The 27,731-nt window shown below is 43.2% G+C and overlaps 1 protein-coding gene across 3 annotated transcripts in view; it reads left to right on the top strand.

Annotated features, from left to right (window-relative positions):
* OSMR (oncostatin M receptor) overlaps nt 1-27,493 on the top strand; it is a 79,146-nt gene extending 51,653 nt beyond the window's left edge. For 2 of the 3 annotated variants that reach the window (XM_030567608.1, XM_030567607.1), the window contains exons 5-18: nt 2,442-2,729; nt 4,201-4,330; nt 9,487-9,650; nt 11,094-11,239; nt 16,338-16,500; nt 17,395-17,471; nt 18,134-18,356; nt 19,102-19,302; nt 19,814-19,915; nt 20,441-20,620; nt 23,059-23,223; nt 25,111-25,189; nt 25,485-25,557; nt 26,457-27,493. In XM_030567608.1, coding sequence (XP_030423468.1) covers nt 2,442-2,729; nt 4,201-4,330; nt 9,487-9,650; nt 11,094-11,239; nt 16,338-16,500; nt 17,395-17,471; nt 18,134-18,356; nt 19,102-19,302; nt 19,814-19,915; nt 20,441-20,620; nt 23,059-23,223; nt 25,111-25,189; nt 25,485-25,557; nt 26,457-27,065 — 2,600 coding nt within the window. In that variant the 3' untranslated portion in view covers nt 27,066-27,493. The remainder of the gene's footprint in view (nt 1-2,441; nt 2,730-4,200; nt 4,331-9,486; nt 9,651-11,093; nt 11,240-16,337; nt 16,501-17,394; nt 17,472-18,133; nt 18,357-19,101; nt 19,303-19,813; nt 19,916-20,440; nt 20,621-23,058; nt 23,224-25,110; nt 25,190-25,484; nt 25,558-26,456) is intronic. The other variant, XM_030567609.1, reaches the window with a different exon arrangement.
* The last annotated feature ends 238 nt before the right edge of the window (nt 27,494-27,731 follow it).

Raw genomic sequence — 27,731 nt, 5'->3', positions numbered from 1 at the left:
TTTTAATGCTGTTAATCCAGATTGTATTAAATCATGCATTTAAAATATGTTCAGTTTTAGTTTCAGTAAAGTTATATAAATTACATTTTATGCCTGGCTAGAAGGCACTTGAGTTATACAACTCCAGGATCTCTTCGGCTACGTCTACACTGCACGCCTTACAGTGGCGCAGCTGTGCTGGTACAGACATGCCATTGTAAGGTACATGGTGTAGCCACTCTGTCTCCATGAGAGTGCTCTCCTGATGACAAAATAAAACCACCCCAAACAAGGGGGGCGGTAGCTTCGTTGGTGGGAGAGCATCTCCCACCGATGAAGTGCTGTCCACACTGGTGCTTTTCATCATTAAAACTTTTGTCGTTTGGGGAGTAATTTTTTCACACCCCTGAGCAACAAAAGTTTTAACGACAAAAGTGCAGCGTAGACACAGCCTGAGGGCATGTCTTCACTAGCAACGTTAAAGTGCTGTCGCGGCAGCGCTTTAACGTGGGTGTGTAGTCGCGGCATCAGCGCTGGGAGAGCACTGGAGCACTGTCTACACTGGCACTTTACAGCGCTGAAAGTTGCGGAGCTGTAAAGTGCCAGTGTAGACAAGGCCTTAGTCTTTGAGGATAAATTTAGTCCTACTTTGTGGTATATCCATAATGCCCTTGGCAATGCTGCTGTAGTAAACAAGGAAGCTATAATATCCTTACCACTGAAGTCTGACTTGTTCCTTTGATTAGGGCTTTTCTAGGAGGGCAATATCTCTTCGGAAGCTGTTGCATAATAATTCTTGGATTCAGTGCAGAATCACTTCAGCAGTTTCAACTTTGTAACAGCATCATGTGTTCTGTGAATGTGGGACATAAATTAACCACGGGTGATTCTTGCTTCACTGTCATCAGGCTGTAGTATTCATATAAACTAATACTGAGAACCAAGAGTTACCAGTATTAATGGTTCTCTGAAGTTTATATTTTTTTCCCCTAATGCACAATTGTTGATTTGGCTTTGTGTTCATGTACTAGTTTAATATGAACAGACAAAAGCCTCTCTGTAGCTAAGGTTATAACAAGGTTTCTATTTCAGAGTGGTAGCCGTGTTAGTCTGTAGCAGCAGAAACAATGAGGTGTCCTTGTGGCACCTTAGAGACTAACAAATTTGTTATATTTGTTAGTCTCTAAGGTGCCACTAAAGTTTCTATTATAAGGCTTCTGGGACTTAGAGCCACAATGGTTTAGGCTGCCTTTGAGCTCCTGGCCACATGGAAGTCAACAGTAGAACTCCCATTTGCTTCACTAGGGCCAGGATTTCACCCCTTAACTCTGTATTTCAATATTTCCACATTTTTGAAAAAAGGTAATCTTAATTTAGAATTTCTAGACATTTTTATCATTTAATTAGGGGAGGAGGTGGAAGAGTTGAGGATGGGGCTTAGGATTTCAACTACAGCTCTCTAGTAAGTTTTCTTTTTCCAAGTTTTGATACAGACTTATAACCTTAACTAGTTTCTCACAGGTTTGTGTTGGGCAATCATAATTAATATTAAGGACAAGAGACACTAGTAGTAAACCAACTACTACTGTCACTTCTGAATGAACTTCTGTGAACTGTGTTCATAGAACACAGGAAAAATTGACTGAATACAAGGCAGTGATTAGCCCGTTCTGATTGATTATTTTCACTGGAACAGCATCATTTCTGGTGAACTTAGATGACTTTTAAAAATGTGTTTTGAAAGGATGACTAAACAGTTTAGTTAAGGAACTGCTATCTGCACTGGTTCAGGTTCACACAGGTCCTGCTTGGATTTAGATACTAGAAATGTTACCACATGTAGCAGGAGAAGCACAGGGCCCTTAACTTGGGTCTTGGCAGATAAAAAGCCTTTCAAACTCACCTTTTAATGGATGAAATCTTTTTATTCTAGTTAGACTGAAGCCATAAGGAATCCATTTATGAATTAACATTGGACATTTCCTGGTCATTAAGGAACAAATGTTCACACCTAGCATCTCAGCTTGCCTTTGCAAAATCATATATACAAATCCCACCTTGAGGTCAGATGTAAAGCCCACTAAAGTTAATGAGAGCCTTTCCATTGACTTCGCTGGATTCTGGATCAGGTCCTAGGGGGTGAAATTTACCACTGTACAAAGGCTCATGCACCACTTAAGTTTTATATCTTACGGGTTTAAGGAGGACTGAAGTGAGAGAACATCACATGATGGTGTACAAATAGATGTTTGCATGTGGATAGTTGGGGTACAATTACTAGATGTGTGCAAATGCCTAGTTATGCATTCAAAGTCACAGGCACCTATCCTGAGCACCCTTTTGAAAACTTGTCCCTAGTGCTTTCTCAGCTTTCTAGTCATGGGGTAGACTGTTCACAAGAGACTCCATGGCATAAAGAAAGTACATTCAACTGAAGAGATTTATTCTTTTGTATCTTGCAGGCCTAGATACTTCAGATGACTACACACCATACATTTTCCCAGAAGATAAAGTTGTAGAGGAAGGCTCAAATGTCACTTTTTGCTGCATTGGAGGCAAAGATAGCCGAATTTTAAATTTTTTGTTTAATTACACTGATTATTGTTACCCAGACTCAAACACAAGCCAGCGAAACATGGTGATTACTATGAATAAGGTGTTGCATGCAGAAATGCCTGGCATTCCTGCCTTTTGTAACCTCTCTGGTAAAGGAAACAAAAATTACAGTGCAACACTTCTCTTTGTGGGCAGTAAGTACACACTTTGCTTTTTCTGTTGCTGGGAGGGATTGCTTTCTATAAAAATCACTTGTAAAGTTCACTTGGGTTCTGAGCTGCTATAAATTAGCATTGCTCCGGTGGCCTCTGTGGAGCTATGCCTATTTACACCGGCTGAGGAACTGGCTCCTACTGTGTACCCTCGCGTTACATGTTCCAGAGAAGAAAAGTTTGTTTTCTAGTGTAAAGAGTGCAAGTAGATTTTGACTAAAAGAGGTTCATAGATTAATCCCAAGACCTATTAATGCTTTAGCAAACAGATAAACCTGGAAGCTTAAATTAATAACTTTGGTAGATACTAAAATCATGGACTGAATAAAGACACTAGATTTATAGCTTTTTACAGCAATCTACTACCCTCCCTTCCCTTTCCCCTGCAGCTGCCTTCCTCCTCCAACTGGAGGGGTGTTAACAGGTCACTTCACCTTGAACAGTCCCTTGAAATATGCGTTAACTACTTATGCTGAACAAACTGTTCTACCTTGTATTTAGCTGTGACACTCTGAATACATTTCCCAGGCCATGTCTCTACTGCAAATTACTTTGGTAAAAGTTACATCTCTCCGGAATGTAAATAAGCGATACCCAAGTGACGCGAGTTATACTGATCTAGGTGCCGGTGTGGTCAGCACTTGGTCGGACATAGCTACTGGCTCTCACTAAGGCGTTTTCACCAGAAGTGCTACAGCGGTGCAGCTGCATCGGTGCTGCATCAGTGCAGGTGTGCTGCTGTAGTGTAGACATGCACAGAGCTCTTAGGTCTGAGGCTAAGCTCAAAAGCTTGTCTCTCTCACCAACAGAAGTTGATCCAGTAAAAGATATTACCTCACCCAGCTTGTGTTTCTAATATCCTGGGACTAGAGTGACCAGATGTCCTGATTTTATAGGGACAGTCCCAATATTAGGGGTTTTTTCTTATATAGGCATCTATTACCCCCCCATCCCCATCCTCATTTTTCACATTTTCTATCTAGTCATCTTACCTGGGACTGACACAGCTACAACAATACTGACTTAACAGCCACAGACAAGCTAGGTAAGATTTTTATTGAAGAGAGAGAGAAAAGATTTTGAGCTTACACAGCTCTTCTTCTGGTTGAACACGGTCACCTAAGAATTCAGCCTGAATGTGCACAATATAAGCATAGCATAAAACTTTTCCCCTCCAAGTACAGAAGTAAGTTTGAAGTTGGATGACATCCTAAACATTGGATAGAACATTATTTTACATAAACAACATGTTTGGAGTGCAGTGATCTTTCAGAGTACAGTACATTTTAGTCTGCTTTCTTCTCAGAGGCTGTCTTTGTATGAGTGCAATTGAAATAATAATGCTTGTAGTCAACCAGGCTTTGTACATGTTAATCGTTAGTTAAAGGCAAAAATGTTATGTGGTTGTTGCTACATTTGTCATGTTGATCTTCTCCTTGGTTTTAATTACAAGAACCACCTCATGAGCCTAAAGATCTTTCCTGTGACACTCGGGACATGACGACATTAACCTGTACTTGGAATCCAGGAGAAGATACCTATCTTTATGGGCCTTATTCAACAAAATACCACCTGTTTGAAAGGTACGTTTTCTTATTTGATTAAATTAGTTATGGCCTGTGCTATACAGGACATTTGACGAGAAGATCTAATGGTCCCTTCTGCCCTTGGAATCTATTAAAGTATTTTTCTCTGTATGCTACAAGGAGTTATACCCTTTTCCAGCTCATTAAGCAATACATTCAAACAACAAAGGTTTAACAGCACAGGACTTTGGAGCACCCACCATTAACACTTTGGCCTGGTCTACACTACGCATTTATACCGAATTTAGCAGAGTTAAACCGATTTAACCCTGCACCCGTCCACACAACGAAGCCCTTTATATCGATATAAAGGGCTCTTAAAACCAATTTCTGTACTCCTCCCTGACAAGGGGAGTAGCGCTGAAATCGGTATTGCCATGTCAGATTAGGGCTAGTGTGGCCGCAATTCGACGGTATTGGCCTCCGGCCGGTATCCCACAGTGCACCATTGTGACTGCTCTGGAAAGCCATCTGAACTTGGATGCACTGGCCAGGTATACAGGAAAAGCCCTGCAAACTTTTGAATTTCATTTCCTGTTTGGCCAGCATGGAGAGCTCACCAGCACAGGTGACCACGCAGAACTCATTAGCACAGGTAACAATGCAGTCTCCTGAGAATCGAAAAAGAGCTCCAGCATGGACCGCACGGGAGGTACTGGATCTGATCGCTGTATGGGGAGAGGATTCCGTGCTAACAGAACTCCGTTCCAAAAGACGAAATGAAAAAACATTTGAAAAAATTTCCAATGCCATGATGCAGAGAGGCCACACCAGGGACTCAGTACAGTGCCATGTGAAAGTTAGGGAGCTCAGACAAGCCTACCAGAAAACCAAAGAAGCAAACGGAAGGTCCGGGGCAGGGCCAATAACATGCCACTTCTACGCTGAGCTGCATGCAATTCTAGGGGAGTCCGCCACCAGTACCCCACCCCTGTCTGTGGATTTCGAGGTGGGGGTGGTAATCTCAGCCATGGCTGAGGATTCTGTGGACGGGGAGATGATGAGGAGGAAGAGGAGGACAAGTTTGCAGAGAGCACACAGCACTCCTCATGCAGCTGCAAATTTTTCAAGCCTCCCTACTCCATCCCAAAGGCTAGCTCAGATAAGGCAGTGGAAAAAAAAAAAGACGCGAGACGAAATGTTCTTGGAAATCATGGAAGTGACCTGCAATGAAAGAGCTCATCTGAATGAGTGGAAGGACGTGGTATCAAATTACAGGAAAGATGCCAGTGAACGTGAGGACAAGAGGGACGCTCGAGATGAGAGATGGCAGCAGGAAGATCAGAGGAGGCATGACGTGACGCTGGGGCTGCTGCGTGATCAAACTGACATGCTCCGGCGTCTGATCGAGCTTCAGGAACAGCAGCAGGATCACAGAGTGCCGCTGCAGCCCGTGTGTAACCACACTCACCATGTTCCATATCCCCCTCACCCAGACGTGTAAGAACGCGTGGGGGGAGGCTCCATGCACCCGCCCACTCCACCCCCATGGACAGCCCAACCAAAAGGCTGTCATTACTTTGAAATTTTTTTAGTGGACTTTTCCTTCCCTCCTGTCCTCCTCCCAAACCAGACCCGGGCTGCCTTGTCAGTTCTCTCCCTCTTTTTATAATGAATTAATAAAGAACACATGATTTTTAAACGATAGTGACTTTATTTCCTTAAGCAAGCTGTAATCGAAGGGGGAGGGTGGGTTGCTTACAGGGAATGAGTCAATCAAGGGGGGGTGGGTTCATCGAGGGGAAACAAACACAGCAGTCACACCGTACCCTGACCCGTGATGAAACTCGTTTTCAAAGCTTCTCTGATGCGCACTGCTTCCTGGCGTGCTCTTCTAATCGTCCTGGTGCCTGGCTGCGCTTAATCAGCGGCCAGGTGATTTGCCTCAGCCTCTCACCCTGCCATAAAGATCTCCCCCTTACTCTCTCAGAGATTGTGGAGCACATAGCAAGCAGCAATAACAATGGGGACATTGGTTTGGCTGAGGTCTGAGCGAGTCAATAATGTGCACCAGTGCGCCTTTAAACTGCCAAATGCACATTCTACCACCGTTCTGCACTTGCTCAGGGTGTAGTTGAACAACTCCTGACCACTGTCCAGGCTGCCTGTGTATGGCTTCATAAGCCATGGCATCAAGGGGTAGGCTGGGTCCCCCAGGATAACTACTGGCATTTCAACATCCCTAACTGTTATTTTCTGGTCTGAGAAGTAATTCTCTTGCTGTAGCCGTTTAAACAGAGTAGTGTTCCTGAAGACGCGAGCCATGAACCCTTCCTGGCCATCCCACGTGGATGTTGGTGAAACATCCCTTGTGATCCACCAGTGCTTGCAGCACCATTGAAAAGTACCTTTTGCGGTTTATGTACTGGGTGCCCTGGTGCTCCGGTGCTAAGATAGGGATATGGGTTCCATCTATTGCCCCACCACAGTTAGGGAATCCCATTGCAGCAAAGCCATCCACTATGACCTGAACATTTCCCAGAGTCACAACCTTTTGTAGTAGCAGCTTAATGATTGTTTTGGCTACTTGCATCACAGCAGTCCCCACAGTAGATTTTCCCACTCCAAATTGATTCCCGACTGACCGGTAGCTGTCTGGCGTTGCAAGCTTCCAGAGGGCTATTGCCACTCACTTCTCAACTGTGAGGGCTGCTCTCATCTTGGTATTCTGGCGTTTCAGGGCAGGGGAAAGCAAGTCACAATCTTCCATGAAAGTACCCTTATGCATGCGGAAGTTTTGCAGCCACTGGGAATCATCCCAAACCTGCAAAACTATGCGGTCCCACCAGTCTGTGCTTGTTTCCCGGGCCCAAAATCGGCGTTCAATGGCTAGAACCTGCCCCATTGCCATCAGGATCTCCAAAGCACAGGGGCCCGCGGTTTGAGAGAATTCTGTGTCCATGTCCTCATCACTCTCGTCACCGCGCTGCCATAGCCGCCGCCTCCTCCCCTGGTTTTGCAGGTCCTGGTTCAGCATAGACTTCACGAGAACGCGTGAGGTGTTTACAATGTCCATGATTGCTCTCTTGAGCTCAGCAGGGTCCACGCTTGCTGTGCTATGGCTTTTGCACAGTTCACCCAGGAAAAAAGGCGTGAAACGGTTGTCTGCTGCTTTCACGGAGGGAGGGGTGAGGCTGTACCCAGAACCACCCGCAACAATGTTTTTTGCCCCATCAGGCACTGGGATCTCAACCCAGAATTCCAAGGGGCGGGGGAGACTGCAGGAACTATGGGATAGCTACCCACAGTGCAACGCTCCGGAAATCAACACTAGCCTCGGTACATGGATGCACACCGCCGAATTAATGTGCTTAATGTGGCCGCATGCACTCGACTTTATACAATCTGTTTTAAAAAATCAGTTTCTGTAAAATCGGAATAATCCCGTAGTGTAGACATACCCTTTCTCATGTTGTAAACTGACCACCTAGCCTCACTCTTGATTTAGTCTCCTCACCAGTTTCTGATCCATCACGCTAATAAATTACCCTCCTTAACCAGGACTGACTGATATTCTTTAATAGGTTCTTGTGGGGGCCTTTGTCAAAGCTTTTTGAACATCCACGTGAGTCCTAGAAATATATTCTCCTTTACTCACTGTTTGTCGTCAGAAGGCCTGGATGGTTCATTTTGTTCCCACCCCTTTGTGGTAGTCAGCGACAGCCCAGGAACTAGGCTCTCTAATCAGAGTGAGCCACACTCATTTTCTCACTTCTAGCCCAGCCTAAGATTAGGCATTGCTAATTAATTTTTGTTTACAGACTGCACACGTTTACTTGCGCAAACTCATCCCAGCCCCTTCCTCCCCACATCCCATATCCACCCTCCCCATAGGTGTCGTTTGGGCAGCATTTCCTCCCAGAGGCACGTGGCGGCACCCAGGGTCACATGCCATTGTCCCCCTCAGTTTCTGCAAGCACTGAGCTGTCCTGGCTTTTCTCTACTCAGCCTGCCAGAGAATAGGGGTGCTCTGTCGTGCCTACACTACGGGCATGTTTCCAGCTCACTTGGCCCCTCTGGCTCACTGCCTTTGCTGCTGGATGCCACCTCCTGGGTCCTAGTGCCTTCCTCTTCTATGCGTGCTGGGCACCCCGCATGGCTACCAGCTTGTTTCAACTCTGAGTGGCGGTGGGAGGAAGAGGCTGTGTGAAAGGAAGGGAGATGGGATAGGGTGGGGGAAGAGAAGGGGAATGGGGCAGGGAAGAGATGGGGAGGAGTCAGTAGAGGAGGAGAATGGGGAAGAAAAGAGGATAGGAGAATGGGGGATAGGGGAATGCATGTGGCATCCCCGCAGCAGGAGATGGGGATCCTCCATTAAGCCGGCCCTTCTCCCCCACAGCACTGGCACCAGGTACCACTTCAGGTGGGGGGGAAAGCCAGTGAACCAGGGGAAGTGGCTTCAGTGTGCGTCGCACCTCCTCCACAAAATAGTCAAACTATGCCTATTCCACCCTCTCTCTCCGCGCCTGCGCGCTCTCCCCCCCCCCAGTTGTTGGACAGTTTGGAAAGCATCAGTGTTCTATGGCCTGGATCCTACAAACTGTTATAGACATGAGTAAGTTTGTGTATGAGAGTTCAATCCATTCAGGACACTGTATAACAGCTTAACCTCTGCTGAAAAACCAACCGTACTGAAAATACTTATGGGCTGTTACTGAACTGCCTTGCACAAGGTCATTTTAGAATTGAATTGGTCAGAATTTTAGTATTTAACTCCCATGGAATTTTTTTGTGGTCAACAGCAAGAACACTGGGAATTCATCCAATTCTCTGTCCCCACAATTCTCCTGCAGAATACTGAGTGGCATGAACAGTCAGCCCATGAAACAAGATAGAAGTATTAGATCACCCAACCTCATTAGATAATCAGCCACAGTTGCTTACCGACTTCTGAAAGCTTTTTGCTTTTCAAATAAACCATTCCTGGGTACCCTTCTTTATACCACAGTTGTTTTAAAATATAATAGAAATTACTATTTGTTACATTTGTTAATAGAGAATTATGCATATACAATAGCTGTATTTTTATTTAAGTTTTAGTTCTGTTCTAGGTAGGCGTCACAGTTTCTGAATCCATTATTGCACTTCTGCAGCATTTATGATTTTAAATCAAAGAAAAATAAACCAGTGTCTTTTTTCCTCTCTCTTGAAAGGTCTTCCCAAAAAACATTGTGCTACCAAGAAACAGAAACTGATCTAGAACCCATCCGTTGTTCTTGGGCGATAGGCCAGCAGATGATATACAACCTAACTCTGACTGCCCAAAACCCTCTAGGGGAGAGAAGTGCTAATTTTGTCCTTGATGTAGCTCTTAGAGGTAAGGGTTTTCCTGCTCCTTGTTGACGTTTTGAAGGTTCTTTTGGATAGGCTGAAGATCTCCACCAGCAAACATTCTGGGGTAACCCCTCCTATTTCTCTCTGAGGCAGTATTGTCAGAAAACCTCTTTCAGATTTAAAGACAGAAATATGTTTGTTCCTTCCCAACTTGCCCTGATTCTCATCTTCTCTGTGCCCACACTTGCCTGCTCCCTCTTTAGTTTCAGTTTTGCAGCTGCTGTTACTGATGAACACAGTCTGATCTCCGGGTTGAGAGCTAAGTGATCAAAATTATCCGTTTTGTGGCCTCAGAATCTGCCAAATGTGGGAAGTGATGTGCAACAAAGGGCCCAAATGAAGCGCACAAAAAAAGGAGCCACTCAGGAAACAAAGGGCTGTGGGATCATTCCTTTGGCATACAGGACTTTGACACCACAGTTTCACAATTGCATGTTTCTGATGTAAATCTTCAAAACCCAAATTTGTGTGGGATGGACATAACTTTGAGACTAGACTGAATGATTCCCTCATAAGGAGTGACATTTGAGTGGTAAACACATTATTACAGAGTATGAGGGAGGGGGCACATGCCAGCCATGAGCAGTGGATGACAGTATTATCATCATGCTAGTGCATGAGTCAAGAAGAGGAATTTACCATAAGTGAAGCAGAAAAATTGACTATACACAAAGTGCTCTCAAATGCATAAAGGAAACACACTGAAAACACAAGAAAATGAGTTTCTTTCTCCCATGGCTTTTAGTTCTAGGAATTGTAGATGCTTCTTGTAACAATACTAGATGTTTCTTTCTGAATGTATAAAGCTTTAAGTTTTGAGTGCTCTTCTAATCAGTCTTTTTAGGCAAGTCCTATTGCTACAGATATTTGCTGCAGATTTTTTGCTGATTTTAAAAACATTAGCAAATAAAGCAAAACCAAATTTACACCCAACATTTCCAGCTCTGCAGTATCAATAATGGAAGCATTCAAGGGTCAGATTTAGACACCATCTAGTCTACTACTGCTACTTACGGAACACATATCATCTGAGGATCTCAACGGACTTTAACAAGGGAAGAGGAATAGCAGTAGGCCCATTTTTCAGATGCAGAAACTGAGCCACAGAAAGTTTAATTGACCTGCTCACATTCAGTCAATCGAAGAGTGGTGAATAGAACTGCAAGTCTTTGGCTCCTAGTCCAGTGAACTACTTCTGGGACTCAGAGCCCCCAGAGCAGTAGATAAACAATAAAAGACTCCATTTCTAAAAGCATCACTTATTTTTACTAATACATATGTCCCTCTGCCTAGAATCCCACTGGGAGAGATGTAATGAGGCAATCCTAGACTAAGCTTCGTAATCACTTTTATTGCTCAATGAAGACATTTTGAAAGTACTTGAATTCAAGTTTTTCAGAATCTAATTTATCTTTCCCTTTGGCAGTTCATCCATTTCCCCCCTCTGACCTTTCTGTAGAAGATATGAAAGCCACAGAAGTCAGTTTATACTGGAGTATGCAACCCAAGCACAAAGCAATTAAGCTACTATGTCAAATTGAAAATCGCCACCCAAGTGGGGAAGTGGAACTGGTAAGAAACTTAAGTTTCAGTCTAGAGAAGCAACTGGTGGTTTTGGATATGGAGTATAGTATATGTTTCATGGTTTTTAATACCATGGGTAGTGAGTGAGTGAACCACTGGCCATTAGTAGGTGGAATGCCAAATGTGCACATGTGTGTGATCGAATCACATTCTAGGAGAAATGTTCAGGCCTTTGAGGCTGTCAGTGTTGGTGGAGACCAGGTGAAAGATAAAAGATGATTAAAAAAAGGCTAATATAGTGCCCAGCTTTAAAAAACGGGAAGGAAGAGGATCCAGGGAACTACAGGCCAGTCAGCCTCATCTCAGTTCCTGGAAAAATCATGGAGCAGGTCTTCAAGGAATCAATTCTGAAGCACTTAGAGGAGAGGAAAGTGATCAGGAACAGTCAGCATGGCTTCACCAAGGGCAAGTCATGCCTGACTAACCTAATTGCCTTCTATGAGGAGATAACTGGGTCTGTGGATGAGGGGAAAACAGTAGATGTGTTATTCCTTGACTTTAGCAAAGCTTTTGATACTGTCTCCCATAGTATTCTTGCTGGCATGTTAAAGTAGTATGGGCTGGATGAATGAACTATAAGGTGGCTAGAAAGCTGGCTAGATTGTCGGGCTCAATGAGTAGTGATCAATGGCTCCATGTCTAGTTGGCAGCCGGTATCAAGCAGAGTGCCCAAGGGTCGGTCCTGGGGCTGGTTTTGTTCAATATCTTCATTAATGATCTAGAGCATGGTGTGGACTGCACCCTCAGCAAGTTTGCAGATTACACTAAACTGGGAGGAGTAGTAGATTTGCTGGAGGGTAGGGATAGCATACAGAGAGGCCTAGACAAATTAGAGGATTGAGCCGAAAAAGAATCTGATGAGGTTCAACAAGGACAAGTGCAGAGTCCTGCACTTAGGACAGAAGAATCCCATGTACTGCTACAGACTGGCTATGCAGCAGTTCTGCAGAAAAGTACCTAGGGGTTACAGTGGACGAGAAGCTGGATGTGAGTTGACAGTGTGTCCTTGTTACCAAGAAGGCTAACAGCATTTTGGACTGTAAAAGTAGGGGCATTGCCAGCAGATTGAGGGACGTGATCATTCCCCTCTATTCAATGTTGGTGAAGTTCCATCTGGAGTACTGTGTGCAGTTTTGGGCCCCAAACTATAAGAAGGATGTGGAAAAATTGGAAAGAGTCCAGCGAAGGGCAACAAAAATGATTAGGGGGCTGGAGCACATGACTTATGAGGAGAGGCCGAGGGAACTGGGATTGTTTAGTCTGCAGAATTGAAGAATGAGGAAGGATTTGATAGCTGCTTTCAACAACCTGAAAGGGGGTTCCAAAAAGGATGGATCTAGACTGTTCTCAGTGGTGGCAGATGACAGAACAAGAAGTAATGGTCTCAAGTTGCAGTGTGGGAGGTTTAGGTTGGATATTAGGAAAAACTTTTTCACTGGAAGGGTGGTGAAGCACTGGAGTGGGTTACCTAGGGAGGTGGTGGAATCTTCCTTCCTTCGAGGTTTTTAAGGTCAGGCTTGACAAAGCCGTGGTGGGATGATTTAGTTGGGGGTTGGTCCTGCTTTGAGCAAGGGGGTTGACTTGATGACCTCCTGAGGTCCCTTCCAACCCTGATATTCTATGATTCTGTGAAAGCTATTGTGAGCGGCAAGATGGGTGAGGTCATATATTTTATTAGATCAACTTCTGTTGGTGGAAGGGACAAGTTTTGGGGCTTCACAGAGCTCTTCCTCATGTCTAGAGAAGATAATCAGAGTATTACACCACCAATAGATGTCTCCTGCCTTGTCTGTCTCATATCCTGCCACCATCACGGCTACATCACCACTGCAAAGGCCACTGAGAACAAACAAGTTACTGAGGCTGGCTCTGTGGGAGCAGCAAGAGAGATCTGATGAGAGATGAAATTCAAGAGCTAGGTTGGGACAGAACCAGTGGAGAGACGTTAGTAGTGAGTGATGTGGTCTGATCAGGTCAGGAAGAGAATCGTAGCAGTTGCATAATTCATAAGTATTTAAAGTTAAAATGGACTGCAGTTGTCATCTGGTCTGACCTTCTGCATAACACAGACCATAGAATTTCACCCAATGATTTCTGCATCTAGCTCAACATGGATGAATTAGAACAAAACATGTAGAAAGACATCCGCGGGCAAGCTGTCCCAGTCATTAATAACCCTCACCTAAAAATCAGCATTTGTTTCCAGTTTGAACTTTCACTTTCCAGTCACTGTAAATCTTGAGAGAAGCAATAATAGAGGCTACTGGTGAGGAAGATGCATGTATCTGGGTGGTGGGAAGGGAATCTGGCTATTGACAAGTGTTTTTAAAATGTTGTGGAGCAAATAGCAACAAGATTTAGAGACAACCTTTTTGGAAGAGGAGCAGGAAAGGAGGAATCATAGATGCTCTGTAGCATGTGAGCCTGAGTCACAGGAAAAAATGACTGTGTGAATAGCAATGGCAAAAGGAAAGAATGCAGAAAGCTTAGGAAGCAAAGTAAATTGCTCAGGCTTGGCCATGTGAAAGCTTGAGGAGCTGAAAACCATCAGGATATGTCAGAGTCAGAGTCAACTCCTTTCCCAAGACAAAATCAAGCAACCAGTCAGGAGAGGCAAGGGAGGAGGTATAAGGAACACTAAAAGCCAAAGAAAAGGTGGCCTTGCCCAGTACATAACCTCACTCCCTACCCCTCCCATGCAGTACAAAAGAGGTGGTACCAAAGCCCCCAGACTCAAGACCCTCCAAAACGGAACATGACCATAAATTGTAAGGGGAGTACCAGGGCATAAACTACAGGTATAATTAAGCCTACTAAAAAGGAAGAGAAAGGAAGGAAAAGCTCTACTGGTGTACAGAGCTGTGGATATATGCTTTCTTGTTAAGCCCAATAAACATTGCATTGCCTGCACTTTGGACTCTGGCCTTCTGCTTTCTGTTTGTGGAGCAAGAACCAAGGTAGGGTGGAGCAGTCCTAACAGACCCTCCCATTGTCTGACCTGCCCATAATTTTGCACAATTGTGAAAATTTAAATAGATTAAAATTTTAAAAAGTACTTAGACATCAATATTGAACAAAATTACAAAAAATTAAAATTGCATTCTGGCAAGCCTATGGCTAAGTAATTTAACATAACCTATGTTTTCTGGGACAGGTGATCCTGAATTCTATTCCTACTGATGACCAGGGAAGTCTATTCAGCCTCATTGTGCGGCACTGCTGATGACTGTGATGTCTCTGTGACCAAAGAACTGTTGCAGTTGACATTTAGACTTCCCAGATGTATTATGCTGACTAGTCTGCATATACATTACTGTCCTCTATTGGGTAGAATGCTAGACTTTCTGCAGTGTGTAAGAGCTTGCTACCATGTACTGGAAGGAGGCCTTATAATCCCTAATATTACTGGAGCTAATGGAGATTTCAGCTTCAGTTCCAGTGGTACAGGCCTATGTGTAGGTGGCAGAATGTCCTGAATTATAGCTTGGTGTCTGTGCAGCTACAGCATGTAGTATAGCTGATGACCATGAAGACTTGTGTGAACATTCAGTTTTCTAGCTTTCCCGACCCCTCTCAGCCTTCTGGATGGGGAGGAAGGTTGCGACAGAGTCCATAACCTTGTTCCACATACTTTAGTGAGTGTTTAGCTCACCTGTTCTTCACAAGTTGATCTAGAATTCCCTATGGTACAGTCCACACACAGGCAGCTCAGCTCCAGAATATTAAAGGACAAGTAAAGCTTGAAAACTTGTCTCTCTCACAAACAGAAGTTGGTCCAATAAAAAATATTACCTCATCCGCCTTGCCTCTCTAAGTAAAGCACAAACAAGAGTGCTCCACTTTTGTAGGAAGTGTAGATGGACAGGCCTCCCTGAAGATCTCTCAGCAGATGTTCTGTCTCAGGTGTGCCAACTGTAGGAGATCACAGATGATAGTTTAGAGGAGGGGACTATACAAAATATGGGGTCCCTATTGCAAACCCTCTTTATCTTGGGCAGAGTTCATCCTAATCTTTTCCCAAACTTGGGATGCTGCTTGTGTAGGGAAAGCCCCTGGCGGTCCAGGCCAGTTTGTTTATCTGCCGCGTCCGCAAGTTCGGCCGATCGCGGCTCCCATTGGCTGCGGTTTGCTGCTCCAGGCCAATGGGGGCTGCTGAAAGCGGCGGCCAGTAAGTCCCTCAGCCTGCGCCGCTTCCAGCAGCTCCCATTGGCCTGGAGCAGCGAACTGCGGCCAGTGGGAGCCGTGATCAGCCAAACCTGCGGATGCAGGAGGCAAACAAACCGGCCCGGCCTGCCAGGGGCTTTCCCTACATATGTGGCATCCCAAGTTTGGGAAACACTGCTTTTGAGGATTGTAGCAAGTGGAGGGAACACCTGAAGGGAAGGTCCAATGTGGAACATGTGTATACTAATATCCCAATGGTATGTACGTGTCCAGAACATCATCCTATTTACCTGATCCTAGTAAGGAGGTCCATGTAGGTAGATATTTTAAATATATGATAAAAGAAAGGGGCATATGGACACCAGCAGAAGCACCAGAGGCAGAAGTGGGAGAAATAGGTCTCACTAATTACACCTTTTTCATAGATAAAAAATTAAGTTCACCTCTACCCCAATATAACACTGTCCTCAGGAGCCAAAAAATCTTACCGTGTTATAGGTGAAACCACATTACATTGAACATGCTTTGATCCGCTGAGCGCAGGCCCGCCCCCTCCCCCGGAGCACTGCTTTACCGCATTATAGCCGAATTCATGTTATATCGGGTCACGTTATATCGGGTAGAGGTGTGGCAATATTGGCAGACCAACCTGAAGGGCTCCTATCGACAGCATTAGCAAAAGGGGTTAATAGAGCTCTTTGTGGGCCTCCCATATGTCCATGTATTTGGACCTACTCTGACTTTTCCAACATGTTTCCACATAATTTTCTGCATTGGGTCAAATTTGACAAGGCAGATGTAATAAACATGCTGTTGATTGAAGCGGGGGACAGAATGACTTCCTGAATCTCAGCCAACCACCTCTTTCTCATGAAAGATGTCTGAACCCTAACCACGTCACATTTCTCCTTTGCTTTTGCAGCACAATAGTTCAGTTGTTCAGTCAAATTCATATCCACACCTCACCCTAGGTGGCTTGCAGCCTTTCACCAATTATGCCTTTAGAATGCGCTGTGGTGCAGCTAGCCACTTCTGGAAATGGAGTGAATGGAGCAAAACCATAAGAGTCAGAACAAATGAAGCAGGTGAGTTCTGTCCATTGGGAAGGGGGACGAGGAGGGGTGGGAGCTGAAACTTGCTCTTCAAGTTGCTGTTTGCCATCTGCCAAACTGATGTCTGGAAATACCAGCAAGCTCCTTGTCATTGGTGAATGGAGCTGGAGAGGAAAAGCCAGCCTAAGAGCTGCAGGTATTGGGTCAATACCATTTTAAAATATGTGCACAGAACAGACTGATTGGTGAAACTCGAGCTTCAGGTGAAATCAGATAAGGTTTCAGACCTCCAGGTGCTTTATCTGAACCTTGTGCCAAAATCACTTTTTTCCCTGGCCAGGGAGGTGTGCTAGTTGACTCTTCATCTTCCCTTTGCCACTCCCAGCATATCTTCAGCTATCTTCTATGATGTCTTTGCCTTGAATTACACCATTGGCTCCCTCCTGCCTGTAACCCCCTCTTCCTATGCCAGACAGTTGGCATAGCACATCATTTAAAGGTTCCATTTGTCTGGAATCTATCATGCTGCTAGGTCTCCACCACTTTAAATCTGAAGTTCTGGTGCTTGATAGAGCCCAGAATGCACCAGATGAATCAGAACTGGGGAGATATGAAGTGGGTGCAGCCGGACCACTGAACAGGCATAATAGTAGCTTTGCGTTTTGAGTGTGGAGGCATCATTCAGTGGTGGGAACATCTGTGTGTATTGGGGAGGGAGCAGAAGTGGGGCTTGACATGGAATGATCCAGGAGTCATTTCTGTAGTTTCAAGGGAGTTTCAGTTTTTGGTTTGGAGGCACAGGGTCGGTGAGTTTTGGGGTCTAGCTGAGTTGCACGTGGGATGTTCTCCTTAACAAATATTAGGAAAGATTTGGACAGTTCACCCTTCCCAATATACAGCAGCTTTGTTTTATGTGATTGATTGCAGCTCCCTCAGGGAAACTTGATGTCTGGAGAGAAGTTACCCCAGTTTTGGGAGGACGGAATGTGACCTTATTCTGGAAGGTGAGTCTGGGCACAGAAATGGTTAAGAATGTTTACAGAAATGACTGGCACAGTATCTGGGGTATTTTTCCTGGCAGGGTGCAAGATTTCGCTCTCATTTTAGTTTTCCATATGATGTGCTGCTCTTGTGACAATGGAAACCATAATCACCACACTGCTTACACTGGTCCTGAGAGAGTCTGGATTTTTGTTCAAGAAGCTGTGGATTTGGACCATATGTTGCTTTTTTTTTTTAGTGACACCTCCATTTCCCCCCAAGAAAATGTAGTTATGTTATGTTTGGGTGCCAAAATGATTTTTTAAAAAGTTAATGGAAAGCCTACTTTTTTAAATTGTCCATTCAGTAAGCACAAATAGGAAACAATATACACAAATCCTTCAGATTGCCTTATTTCAAAACTCCCTGTAATTTAAAAAAAATATTTCTATATGCACATATAAAATATGGGTTAAGTGGAAATAATTGTCATTTGTTTAATGTCATCCTTCAAGTGAAAACTAATACTCTCTTTTTTCCCCCTGTAAAACAGAATATCACAAGTACAGTATCCTTCTTACCCTTAAAAACTTCTACCATAAGAATCATGCCAAATACAATTTGTAGTAATATAAATTTAGCTGCAGATTAAATAGATCTTGAAATATTTTTGTCTTTTTCCCAGCCATTTCCAGACTATAGAGCTAATAGTGGAGGTATTTCATTTGAGATAACCTGGGAAAAGTTAAAGAAAACCTCTGAGCCTGAACACATCTCCATTTCTGCATTACAAAACAGTACTACAATTTCCATCGATAACCATTCCTACAAAATCAGCGTGGCAGCAAGAAACAATATTGCTTCTTCACTTCCTTCAGTGATAATCATCTCCCGGGTGACAGATAATGGTTTGTGTATCTTCAATCCAATTAAAATAATTTTTGTGGGTGTTTATCTTGTATAGTTATTTTACAGTCAGTAATATTTTATTTATCATCATGGAATAATTAATCTAGTCTTGGAATTAAAATGATTGTTTTGCCACTGATGTGTTTGAAAACTATTACCATCTGTCAATGGAGATCACTTAGCCTGTAAGATAATAGCAGTATTTGTATCTTTATCTATTCCCTGTTCTTCTCTCATCTGGGGTTTTCACAAATATAATATGGTACATTCATGGGGTTATCCCAATGAGCAAAATACATATGGGTTTAACCAACAAAGTCCTCAGTCCCGCATTTGCATATGGATGCAAGGATCGTACTCACATAGAACTCATGTCAGGATCAGGGTCTAGTGACCTATTTCGGGCTCTAGTTTTGTGAGCCTGCAGTTCAGTTCCTGATATTAAAATTTTTAATGGAGTCACCCAACTAGAAGGTATTTGATTAATTAGCCTCTTAGTGGTAGGGATCAACTTTCCCTATTGGGGGGGAGTGAGTATTTCATAATGATGATAACATTATTGAAAAGACAAAATCTGAAGTTTTACTGATATCCAGTCACCAGGTATAGTAATGGCAATACTAGCATAGTAATTCTACCAATCTTAATTTGACCTAAAGTATAGATCTTCCTGCTAGAAAACATATATATTCTACATAGATAGATGTACTATTTTGTGAAGTGTTTTAGTCCATTCTTTCCAAGGTGCTGAAGAAAAGGTTGATCACACTGACCTTGAAGAAGAAAGAGTTAATGGCACAGTTGATGGCATTTATATTCCTTGGAAGGCCACAAATGCATTTAATGGATACATTGTCGATTGGTGCAACTTTCCGAGGTCCCAACATTGTGACTTTCAGTGGAAGAGATTCGATTTCAACACCTCCAGTTGTCTCATCAACTCAGGTGAAAGCAGAACAATTCTTCATTAAGATGTTTATGCTGCAACTCTTTGCTAGGGCATTGGGTGGCATGCACCTGAATTTTAGGAAACAGTTTCTGGGAAATCAATTATTAAAGTCTAACAACTGCCCAGTATGTCAGTTTTCTTTCACAGAATCATAGACATGTAGGATTGCCAAGGACCTTGAGAGGTCAAAGTCCAACCCCCTGCACTGAGGCAGGACCAAGTAAAGACCATTGCTGACAGGTGTTTGTCCATCAGGACCATCTGTGGTATTGTTTTGTTTACTATCTTGATCAAACACCACGAACAGACAGTCAACATTACTAGAATTTAGCTGGGATTCAGTTTCAACACCTCCAGTTGTTTTATCAGCACTAAGTAAGGGCTGTGTTTCCTAGGGCCTCCTTTGGGTAACTTCAGTGGTTCAAGATCAGGATTTTTAATGAATTATAGATCTCCATATAAATCAAATGTGGTTCTGTTTTTAAATACAGTTATATTATTTTCTAGCTGCTTTCATGCCTGGAGTGAGATACAGCTTCAGGGTTTATGGATCTCTAGCTAATGAAGATTTTTTCCTGGGGAAGAAGGTTGGGTACACTAAAGAACTGGGTAAGCTGAAAACATTTTACATGTGTACATATTTGCTAAATGGGGCTCATGAAAATAGAGGGGAGTTCTGTAGCTATACTGTCATTTCTCTGCCTCCTTGCACTTAACTACAAGCAATGTTTGACATACACAATGTTGCTTCCCCTGTCCCATTGCATACATGTAATAAACTCATGCAAAATAGCCTCTGATGACTGCTGTGAGGCAGTTTGGTTAGTATAGCTCTCAGGAAAACGAGAGTCCACACCAGTCAGGGAAACTGAGCTATAACAACATTAGCAATAACTATGATTAAACAGTTGTTTCTATGCATGATGTAGATGGGCCCACAGATGTTTTGTGGTACCAGGAGGCTTTCAGGAAGAACAGGCTTAGTTCAGTTTTTATTTGAAAATCGTGATGTTCACTTTATAAACAATTCAAATTGAATGAGACACAACAGATGGGAATGCAGGAGCAATGCCAAGTGAGGAGATAAACTTTCTAGAAATTAAACAACATGTTTGTCAATTTCCTTCTTTCCAGCTCCTAGACTCAACCCTCAAGGGGAAATAACTGAGATGACTTCCCATACTGTAACCATAACTTGGGATTCTTATCCCATGAATGAGTCACAGCCTGGATTCATAAGAGGTTATCATGTTTATGTGAAAACCATGGAAGAAGAATGCAGTTTGAAGGGATCCACAAAACACGCTCTTTCGGGTAATTGATTCTTTGAACCAAGAAAACTATACACCCATCAGTCCAATACATCACCTACTGAAATGTGTGAAAGGCTGCACCTTTTTTGCTCAGTAGATCAATAAACTGGAACCTCCTGAAAAGTTCTTCACCCTTACTTACATGTTAGGCAGATAAATCAACACACTGGGGAATAAATGGAATGATTTCAACCTCTAAAGTGATGTAACTGGTGCCTTCTCTCCAAGGACTGAGTGTAGAGTGCTTTTAATTGACAGAAGCAGGACTCTACTAATACACAGAGGATTATTTAGGGCCCCCATTTTGTAGGCCATTATGCAGGGAGCTTCCCTGGACTTCAGAGTGCACTTCACAGGTGGAATGGCTGCATTGAGTTTCCATCTCTTATGAACCGAGTTCGGGTGGAGTTTTCAAACTTCTCCCTCGTTCTCTTCTTGGAAGACAGGTGAAGAAGCTATCAGTTTTATTATGACAGTGAGGATTTTTAGAGGTAGTTGTGTGCTGATGTTTTCATAGCTTTAGGGTTGTGGCTCTGTGGAAACTCCCCATCTGGTCCATTTGCCTTATTCCATTAAGTGAATATGTGTATAGCTCTGCTCTACACAATCTGTTCGTCTAGTTGTGAAGCTGACCCGGGGACTGTGTTAAGCATTTGTGGCCTAGAGCTACTTGGCATATCGTGTCTGATTTTCCTGTCCTGCATTGAACTCTACTCAAGATGGCAAAATTTCAGTGCATCCAAGTTCTCAGACACTCCCACTGAATGCAAAAAAAAAAAAATTGTTTATTCTTACCTGTTGATTTCTCTTCTCCAACATGGACTGTGTCCTGATTCACCACCCATGCGTCCATTCCCCTCTTCTGATAGGACTGGTATCAGGTAAAGCTGCATGTCTGCGTGAGCCTGGGCTGTCCGGGGCCTGCCCACCAGCATCCTGTCAGAACAAGTTGAATTGTGGAACAGTCGACACTACTGTAACTGTACATACCTGCAAATATTCCTACCCAGGAAGGGTGTAAGAGCAAAGCCCTACTACCTCCCACCATCTGATATACTGATGGGGGGCGGAGGTGTTATCTCAGGCAGAACCAGCACCGAGGCTGGGGAAGATGAGGGATGTGGCTAAGAAACAGTTGAAGTGGGAACAGATTGCTAGCCCTAGTTTCTCTGTGTCCCTTGTACTGCAGGCATTTCTGCCTGAAGGTGAAGCAGGACATGCCCTCTCCTCCCCCCCCCGGGGGCTACGGTCCCATCGAATACAAGTGTCACCTGCCCTGCCGGGGGCTCTTGGGTTTAGCTTGTTTGCCATTGGCATTGGCAGCCTGCTCCTGGGTTACTACAACCTGGTCAAGTGGAACAGAGAGAGGAGGTGCCTGCAGATTGAGGAGTTGGAAACCCTGCAAGCAGAGTCAGATCGAAGGACCCTGCGGCTCTTACGGGGGAATCTTGGGGAGGAGGCCAAAATCATGAAAGATGTTCCTGGGTGGAAGGTGGGGGAGTCTGTATTCCACACTGATCGCTGGGTTCCTGCGACACCAGATGAGCTTTTTTACCTCAGGCCTCCGAGTGAGTTGCACAACGAGAAGTTTGGCTTGCAGTGGTATGTCTGAAGCTGGGCCAGGACTCTCCCCAGCCTGCTGGTTCCTCCAGTTCTTGCACCAGTAACATTTTCTCTGTCAGATGCAATGCTCAAAGGCCATGTGTTGCAAGTGTGTGACATTAAATAGTCTGATGGAAAAAAAATCAGTAAGGTGCTGCGGGGTGGGGGATGGAGGGTGCAGAGAGAAGAAAGGGACAGAGGCAGAACAGGACAACAAAACCTGCTGAAAAGCTACTAACAAAAGGTAAGAGAATTGTGGAAGTGGGAACAGAGCTTGTAGCTTGGCAGAAGCAGAGACTTCTGACAGGAAGTTGGTGGCTGGTCCCTACTGGATTGGCTCTCTCAGACACACTGTTGCTGCTATCTCCAGTCCAATCAGAGGAGGTGCCACGCAACCCAGCAGTAATGAGTTAGAGCAGAGATTCTCAAAGGAATGTTTTCTGTGGGGGCATGAGAAGCCGCTCTGCCTTCAGAGCTGGGAGGCCAGAAAGCAGCAGCTGCTGGCCAGGCGCAGAGCTCTGAAGGCATTGCCACTGCCAGTAGCAGTGGAGAAGTAAGGGTAGCAATGTGCCAGCCTTACACGTCTCTGCTCCTGCTGGCAGCAGCGCTGCCTTCAGAGCTGTGCACCTGGCCAGCAGCTGCCATTCTCTCCTCTGTCTTCAGAGCTAGGCAGCAGTATATGTACTTGTGTGGTAGGAGCTGTGGCGGTGTAAAGGACTATCAACACAAAGAAGGGGGACATGAGAACCACTGAGTTAGAGCACATCCCTCTTCCTGAAAGGCAACGCACATTAAAAAACAATTGAGAGTAATGTTTTTTAACATCTTTGATTATAGATGGTACAGTCCTATGTAAATACACTATAGAAAACCCAGAAGAAAAGAGATATGTGGTGAAACACCTGATGCCAGAAACAACATATGCACTAGCAGTTAAAGCTTACACCGGCGGAGGAGAGACCCCCATCGATGGCTATATACGTGTAGATACACTACATGACTGTGAGTTTAGAAAATGAAAATATGTATTCGAGGGGTTGGGGGGGAAGGGTGAAAGAAGGGAAATTAGCACCTATCACTGCTGGCTTCTTTTCTAAAAAGAAAAAAGGTTTATTAGATTAGGTAGAGATGAATGGATCTGAATAAAATACATCTTCTAACTGGGATCTATTAATGGATGCATTCAAATAATACTAATTGCCAAATTAAACGTTTTAGTACTTGTATAGCTCCTTTCATCTATAAACATGACAACATATTTAAAGCATTTTAACATGTTATTTAAGCCTCATAAACCCCCTGTAAGGTAGGCAAGCAAATTTATACCCACTTTGCAGATAGCAACACTGAGGCTCATTTACAGAATGAAACCAGTGACAGAGTTGAAACCAGAACCCAGGAATACTGACTCCTGGTCCTCTTCTCCAAATACCAGACTATATGAGAGTAATAGAGAGGAATTGTATTTAGTTCCAGCTAATTTTATAACCAATAGAAGACTATAAACAATTTCATATACAGGCTGTTGCTTTCATGACCAAGTAGTTAATTTATATGCAAATTAGGGCGCTGGACTTCCTAACATTGATTTGTATGAAAAACTGGCTTACAAATCCACCAACTCTTGCATTCCATGCTAGATGTGACCAAAGGGTCGCTGCATGAGAATCATGCTCACTAACTAGCTATATTAGACAGAGAGAAAAAAAGAGTAATTACTTATCTGTAATTCTGTTTGCTTGAAGATGTCACACCAGAATCCGACTCTTGGGACTTGTGCTCCCAAGCTGAAACTCCCCAGCTTTGTCCTCAGAAGTAGGAGTGTTGTTTAGTGCATGAAAACCATACATTTTACACTGAGCAGCATGCACTACCACTACACTTCAGTGCCTAGACCCTCCCAGACAGCTAGTGAAGCCATCCCTTCTGACCCCTTTGGTTAATTTAATATAAAAACTCAATTTCCTTGTTTGTTACACCACTGCATGACCCCGTTGGTAACTATTGTGGAAACAAACTCTGGGGGCTGTTTGGTGCTGAGCTCCCTTGACTCCCTTGATTTGGCACTTGGAACACTGTAGTATAGGGGCCTTTGGCCCCCAATAAGCAAAGCACTTAAATATGTCCTTACATCCTATTTACATCACTTCTTTCTTTTTACAGGGATAGATGGACTGGAGATGTTTAAGTGCTTTGCTAAGTCAGTGTCTTCATGGCAAAAAGAAAAAAAGTGTATTTTTTACACTGGTGTAACTGTTTCAGTGTAGCACCCTAGAAGAGACGAGGCATAGGCAGTTTTTACTTCAATGTAGCTGCTTGAGGTAAATCCCAGAGGGACATAGGATTGACCTTGAGCAGTTACATTGAGGTCAGAACTACACATGCTTTGTCGCCATTGGGGTTTTACTGCAGGATAGCAATCTCAGCATAAAAAACACCATTTTTTGCTGTGAAAACATAGCCAAAGGGAGGGTATTTACATACCTACTCCTTGAACTCTTTGATATTTTCATTTATAGTTAGAAAATCAACTCAGTAAAATGATGGTGCCTGTAAGTAAAAAGCAATTTTTTTTTAAAGGACTGGTAAAGCCAAACTTTTGTCAATAAAAGTAAATGCCAAAAAATGTGTGTTCACTTCTAGATTTGAAGGCCAGAAGGGAACATTATGATAATCTAGTCTGACCTTCTGCATAATGCCGGGACAGAATTTCATCAAGTGATTCCTTTATCAACTCTAGTGACTGCTAGTTGAGCTAGAACAGATCTTTTAGAAAGACAGCCATGCTTGATTTAAAGATGATCTTTTATCCCAGAAGCTCTAATTGTATTGATTCAAACAAGGGAAAGTTAGAAAACTGGTTTTTGAAATATTATTTCTCTTTCATAGCAAAGATTTACCTTCTTGTTCTGCTAGTGATGATTCATTTTGTACTAATAAGTGCTGTGTGCTTCTGGAAAATCAAGTGGTAAGTTCATTGCAATACATTTTCCTTCTGTAAATAGAGAAATGGTCTGTTTTAATCCAAAATGGAGTTGTAGTTTGTCCATTTAAACCCCCTTCATAAATACCTCCTTCATTTCTGTCTTTGAGCATCTTAGTAAGTGGAGGCCCTGAATACTCGGCTTGCTGTGGTATACAATACATGGCATCTCCACTTATTTCTGTAAGAATCTTAGCCCTGCTACACAAGTGAAGGAAGAATGAATGTTGACAAATGAACAAAACAAAGTTCCTTACTTGTTTGTCTGTGTTTTTTCTAGGATGAAGGATTGCTGTTGTCCCGAAATTCCTAATCCTAACAAAAGCAAAGCCCTCTCATGCAATGGATTAAAGGTGATTAGATTAGACAAATCCAATAACTTTAGTTTTCCAGTCTCAAACTAAGATCCAGCAAAAAAGTATTAGAATTTTTTTTCTGTATTGACAATGATTGTTTTTAATAATGATGTTCATTTTACAAATGGCTTGTCTGATTAACTTTACTTTTGGTTGAAAAAAGTCTCCATTTTCCATCGACATGACTCTGTAGTGATTAGTTTACGCTTTGAAGTCTGTCTTTGCAAGGATAGGATCTAGACAGTTACTTTAAAAGTTATAAAAGCTCTTTCCTCACACACAGACCTGCCAGAGCAAAGTCCTTCTAATGCCATTTGATATCTTAGCTTTCAAAAATAGAGCTTAATTTGACTCTTCCTCTTTGAGACACGCACTAGCTCCTGACTAGGTGAGTCCTGTAAACTATGCCTGATTGCTGCTCGCTCTCCTGATGTTTGCTACAACAAGAAGTCAGACTTCAGGGAGAACTTAACCTGCCAATGTTTACGTTCCTTGTGGATTTTTAGAAGGGCAAGCCCCCCAAACAGGCTTACCACAGTCAGTTGCAGTCTTAATTATGGTTTCCAATGTTACATGAGGGAAACTGAACAGATGTGCAAGTTCTTAAATTAAAGGGGCATGGTCTCTCATTGCTCAGCAAATTTCCTTTGTTGAGATTAAATAAAGAGCTCTCTAAAATTGTTTTATAATTACATCCAGTTGAAGATCAAACTTCTAGTGAACTAGAACCATGTATATATGCCCCTTCCCCTTTCAATCCTATACATCTTGTAAAAATTCTGATTATACAGAATTTACTCTATATTTCTAAAAATGCTTAAAATAATAATTCCCTTTTTACCTAGTCAGTGTATTTTTCATTGTTCTAAAGTAATTGTCTTCTCATTTCTCTGCAGCTTAATTCTGAAGCAGTAATGAAGCTAAGTGACTGCATTCCTGATACTATAGTATTGGAGAATACATCAGAAGCCAATACACTACAGCTGTGGAGCCATGGGACTATCTTAGGAAGTGAAAGCAAAGTTATCAATCCTTCCTGGGTGTATTTTGTTCAAAATGAAGAGGGAGATTTGATGTGCACACAGTCAGCTCCAGAAGCTTGCACTTCATTTGAAAACTTAGCCTATTCTTCCCAGACTGCACTTGGTTCCAGCCTCTATCAGAACCTCTGGATGTCAGAAAAGAGTGAGCCACAGTTGTCTATATTGTCGTACCAGCCACAGCATTACATTGAAATTCCGAGTAAAGACACTGTCACATCATTAAGAGAAATCACTGAGAGAGAAGATAGTTTAAGATATATTTCACAAATGGAAGTACCTCATTCTGAGGTTAAGTTAAGTAATTTGCCCCATTCCACTGAGCCACTGGAACATTCAAGTTACAAAATACAAACAGTCTTGGGTTCAGAGCTGGTCACATCTACATCTGATGAAGACATTCACAGTCAGGACAGCTCTACTTCTAGCAGCTCAACAGTGTTATTGCTTCTAGGCCGGCATTAAAAACTGACCTGCATATTTAAACAATCTGTATGCTGTAGTTCAATCAGAAATTAGGGGCATTAAGCAGGAATTACAGGGTGAGATGGTATGGCCTGTCGTATGTACACAATCAGACCACAACTGTCTCTTCTCACTCTAAAAATCTATGAATGCGTGATATAAGATGCACCATGATTTGTGCAGGGTAATTCAATTACCACAGAGAACATTTTCATTCTCTGATCACAGTCAAGGGACACCCTTCGCATGTATTATCCCGCACGGACATATTGCATTGCTGACACTAATATAGAAGGCATGTATTGTGAACCTCAGCATGGAACATTACTCCTAGCTTTGAACTCCCTGGCTTTGGTTGGTTGGGATCAGAATGTTAGTTGACTGTGTTTTGTATTTAATTTTCCACATAATAAAAAAATTGCCATGAAGGGCCAGCTGAAGCCTTCATTCTGGGGGCTAAGTGCTTAAAGAAATTTATTGTGGTACACAGCACTAGCTTCACCTTTGACCCTTCTCTGGGCTCTCTGAGTGCACCCCTTCAGGTGCTAGGCCTCATGCATTCACCATCTGACTCTAGGAGGGAATCCCATGATTCCCTCTCTTAGACTGAGTCTCAGGGAACAGCCCTCCCTCCGTATACCAATCATGATGGCCCAGCTGGGTTCG

The sequence above is a fragment of the Gopherus evgoodei genome, chromosome 6 (assembly GCF_007399415.2).
Source record: "Gopherus evgoodei ecotype Sinaloan lineage chromosome 6, rGopEvg1_v1.p, whole genome shotgun sequence".
Classification (NCBI taxonomy): Eukaryota; Metazoa; Chordata; order Testudines; family Testudinidae; genus Gopherus; species Gopherus evgoodei.
Note: the sequence above shows the minus strand (reverse complement) of the source record. Positions and strands in the feature narration are given on the sequence as shown.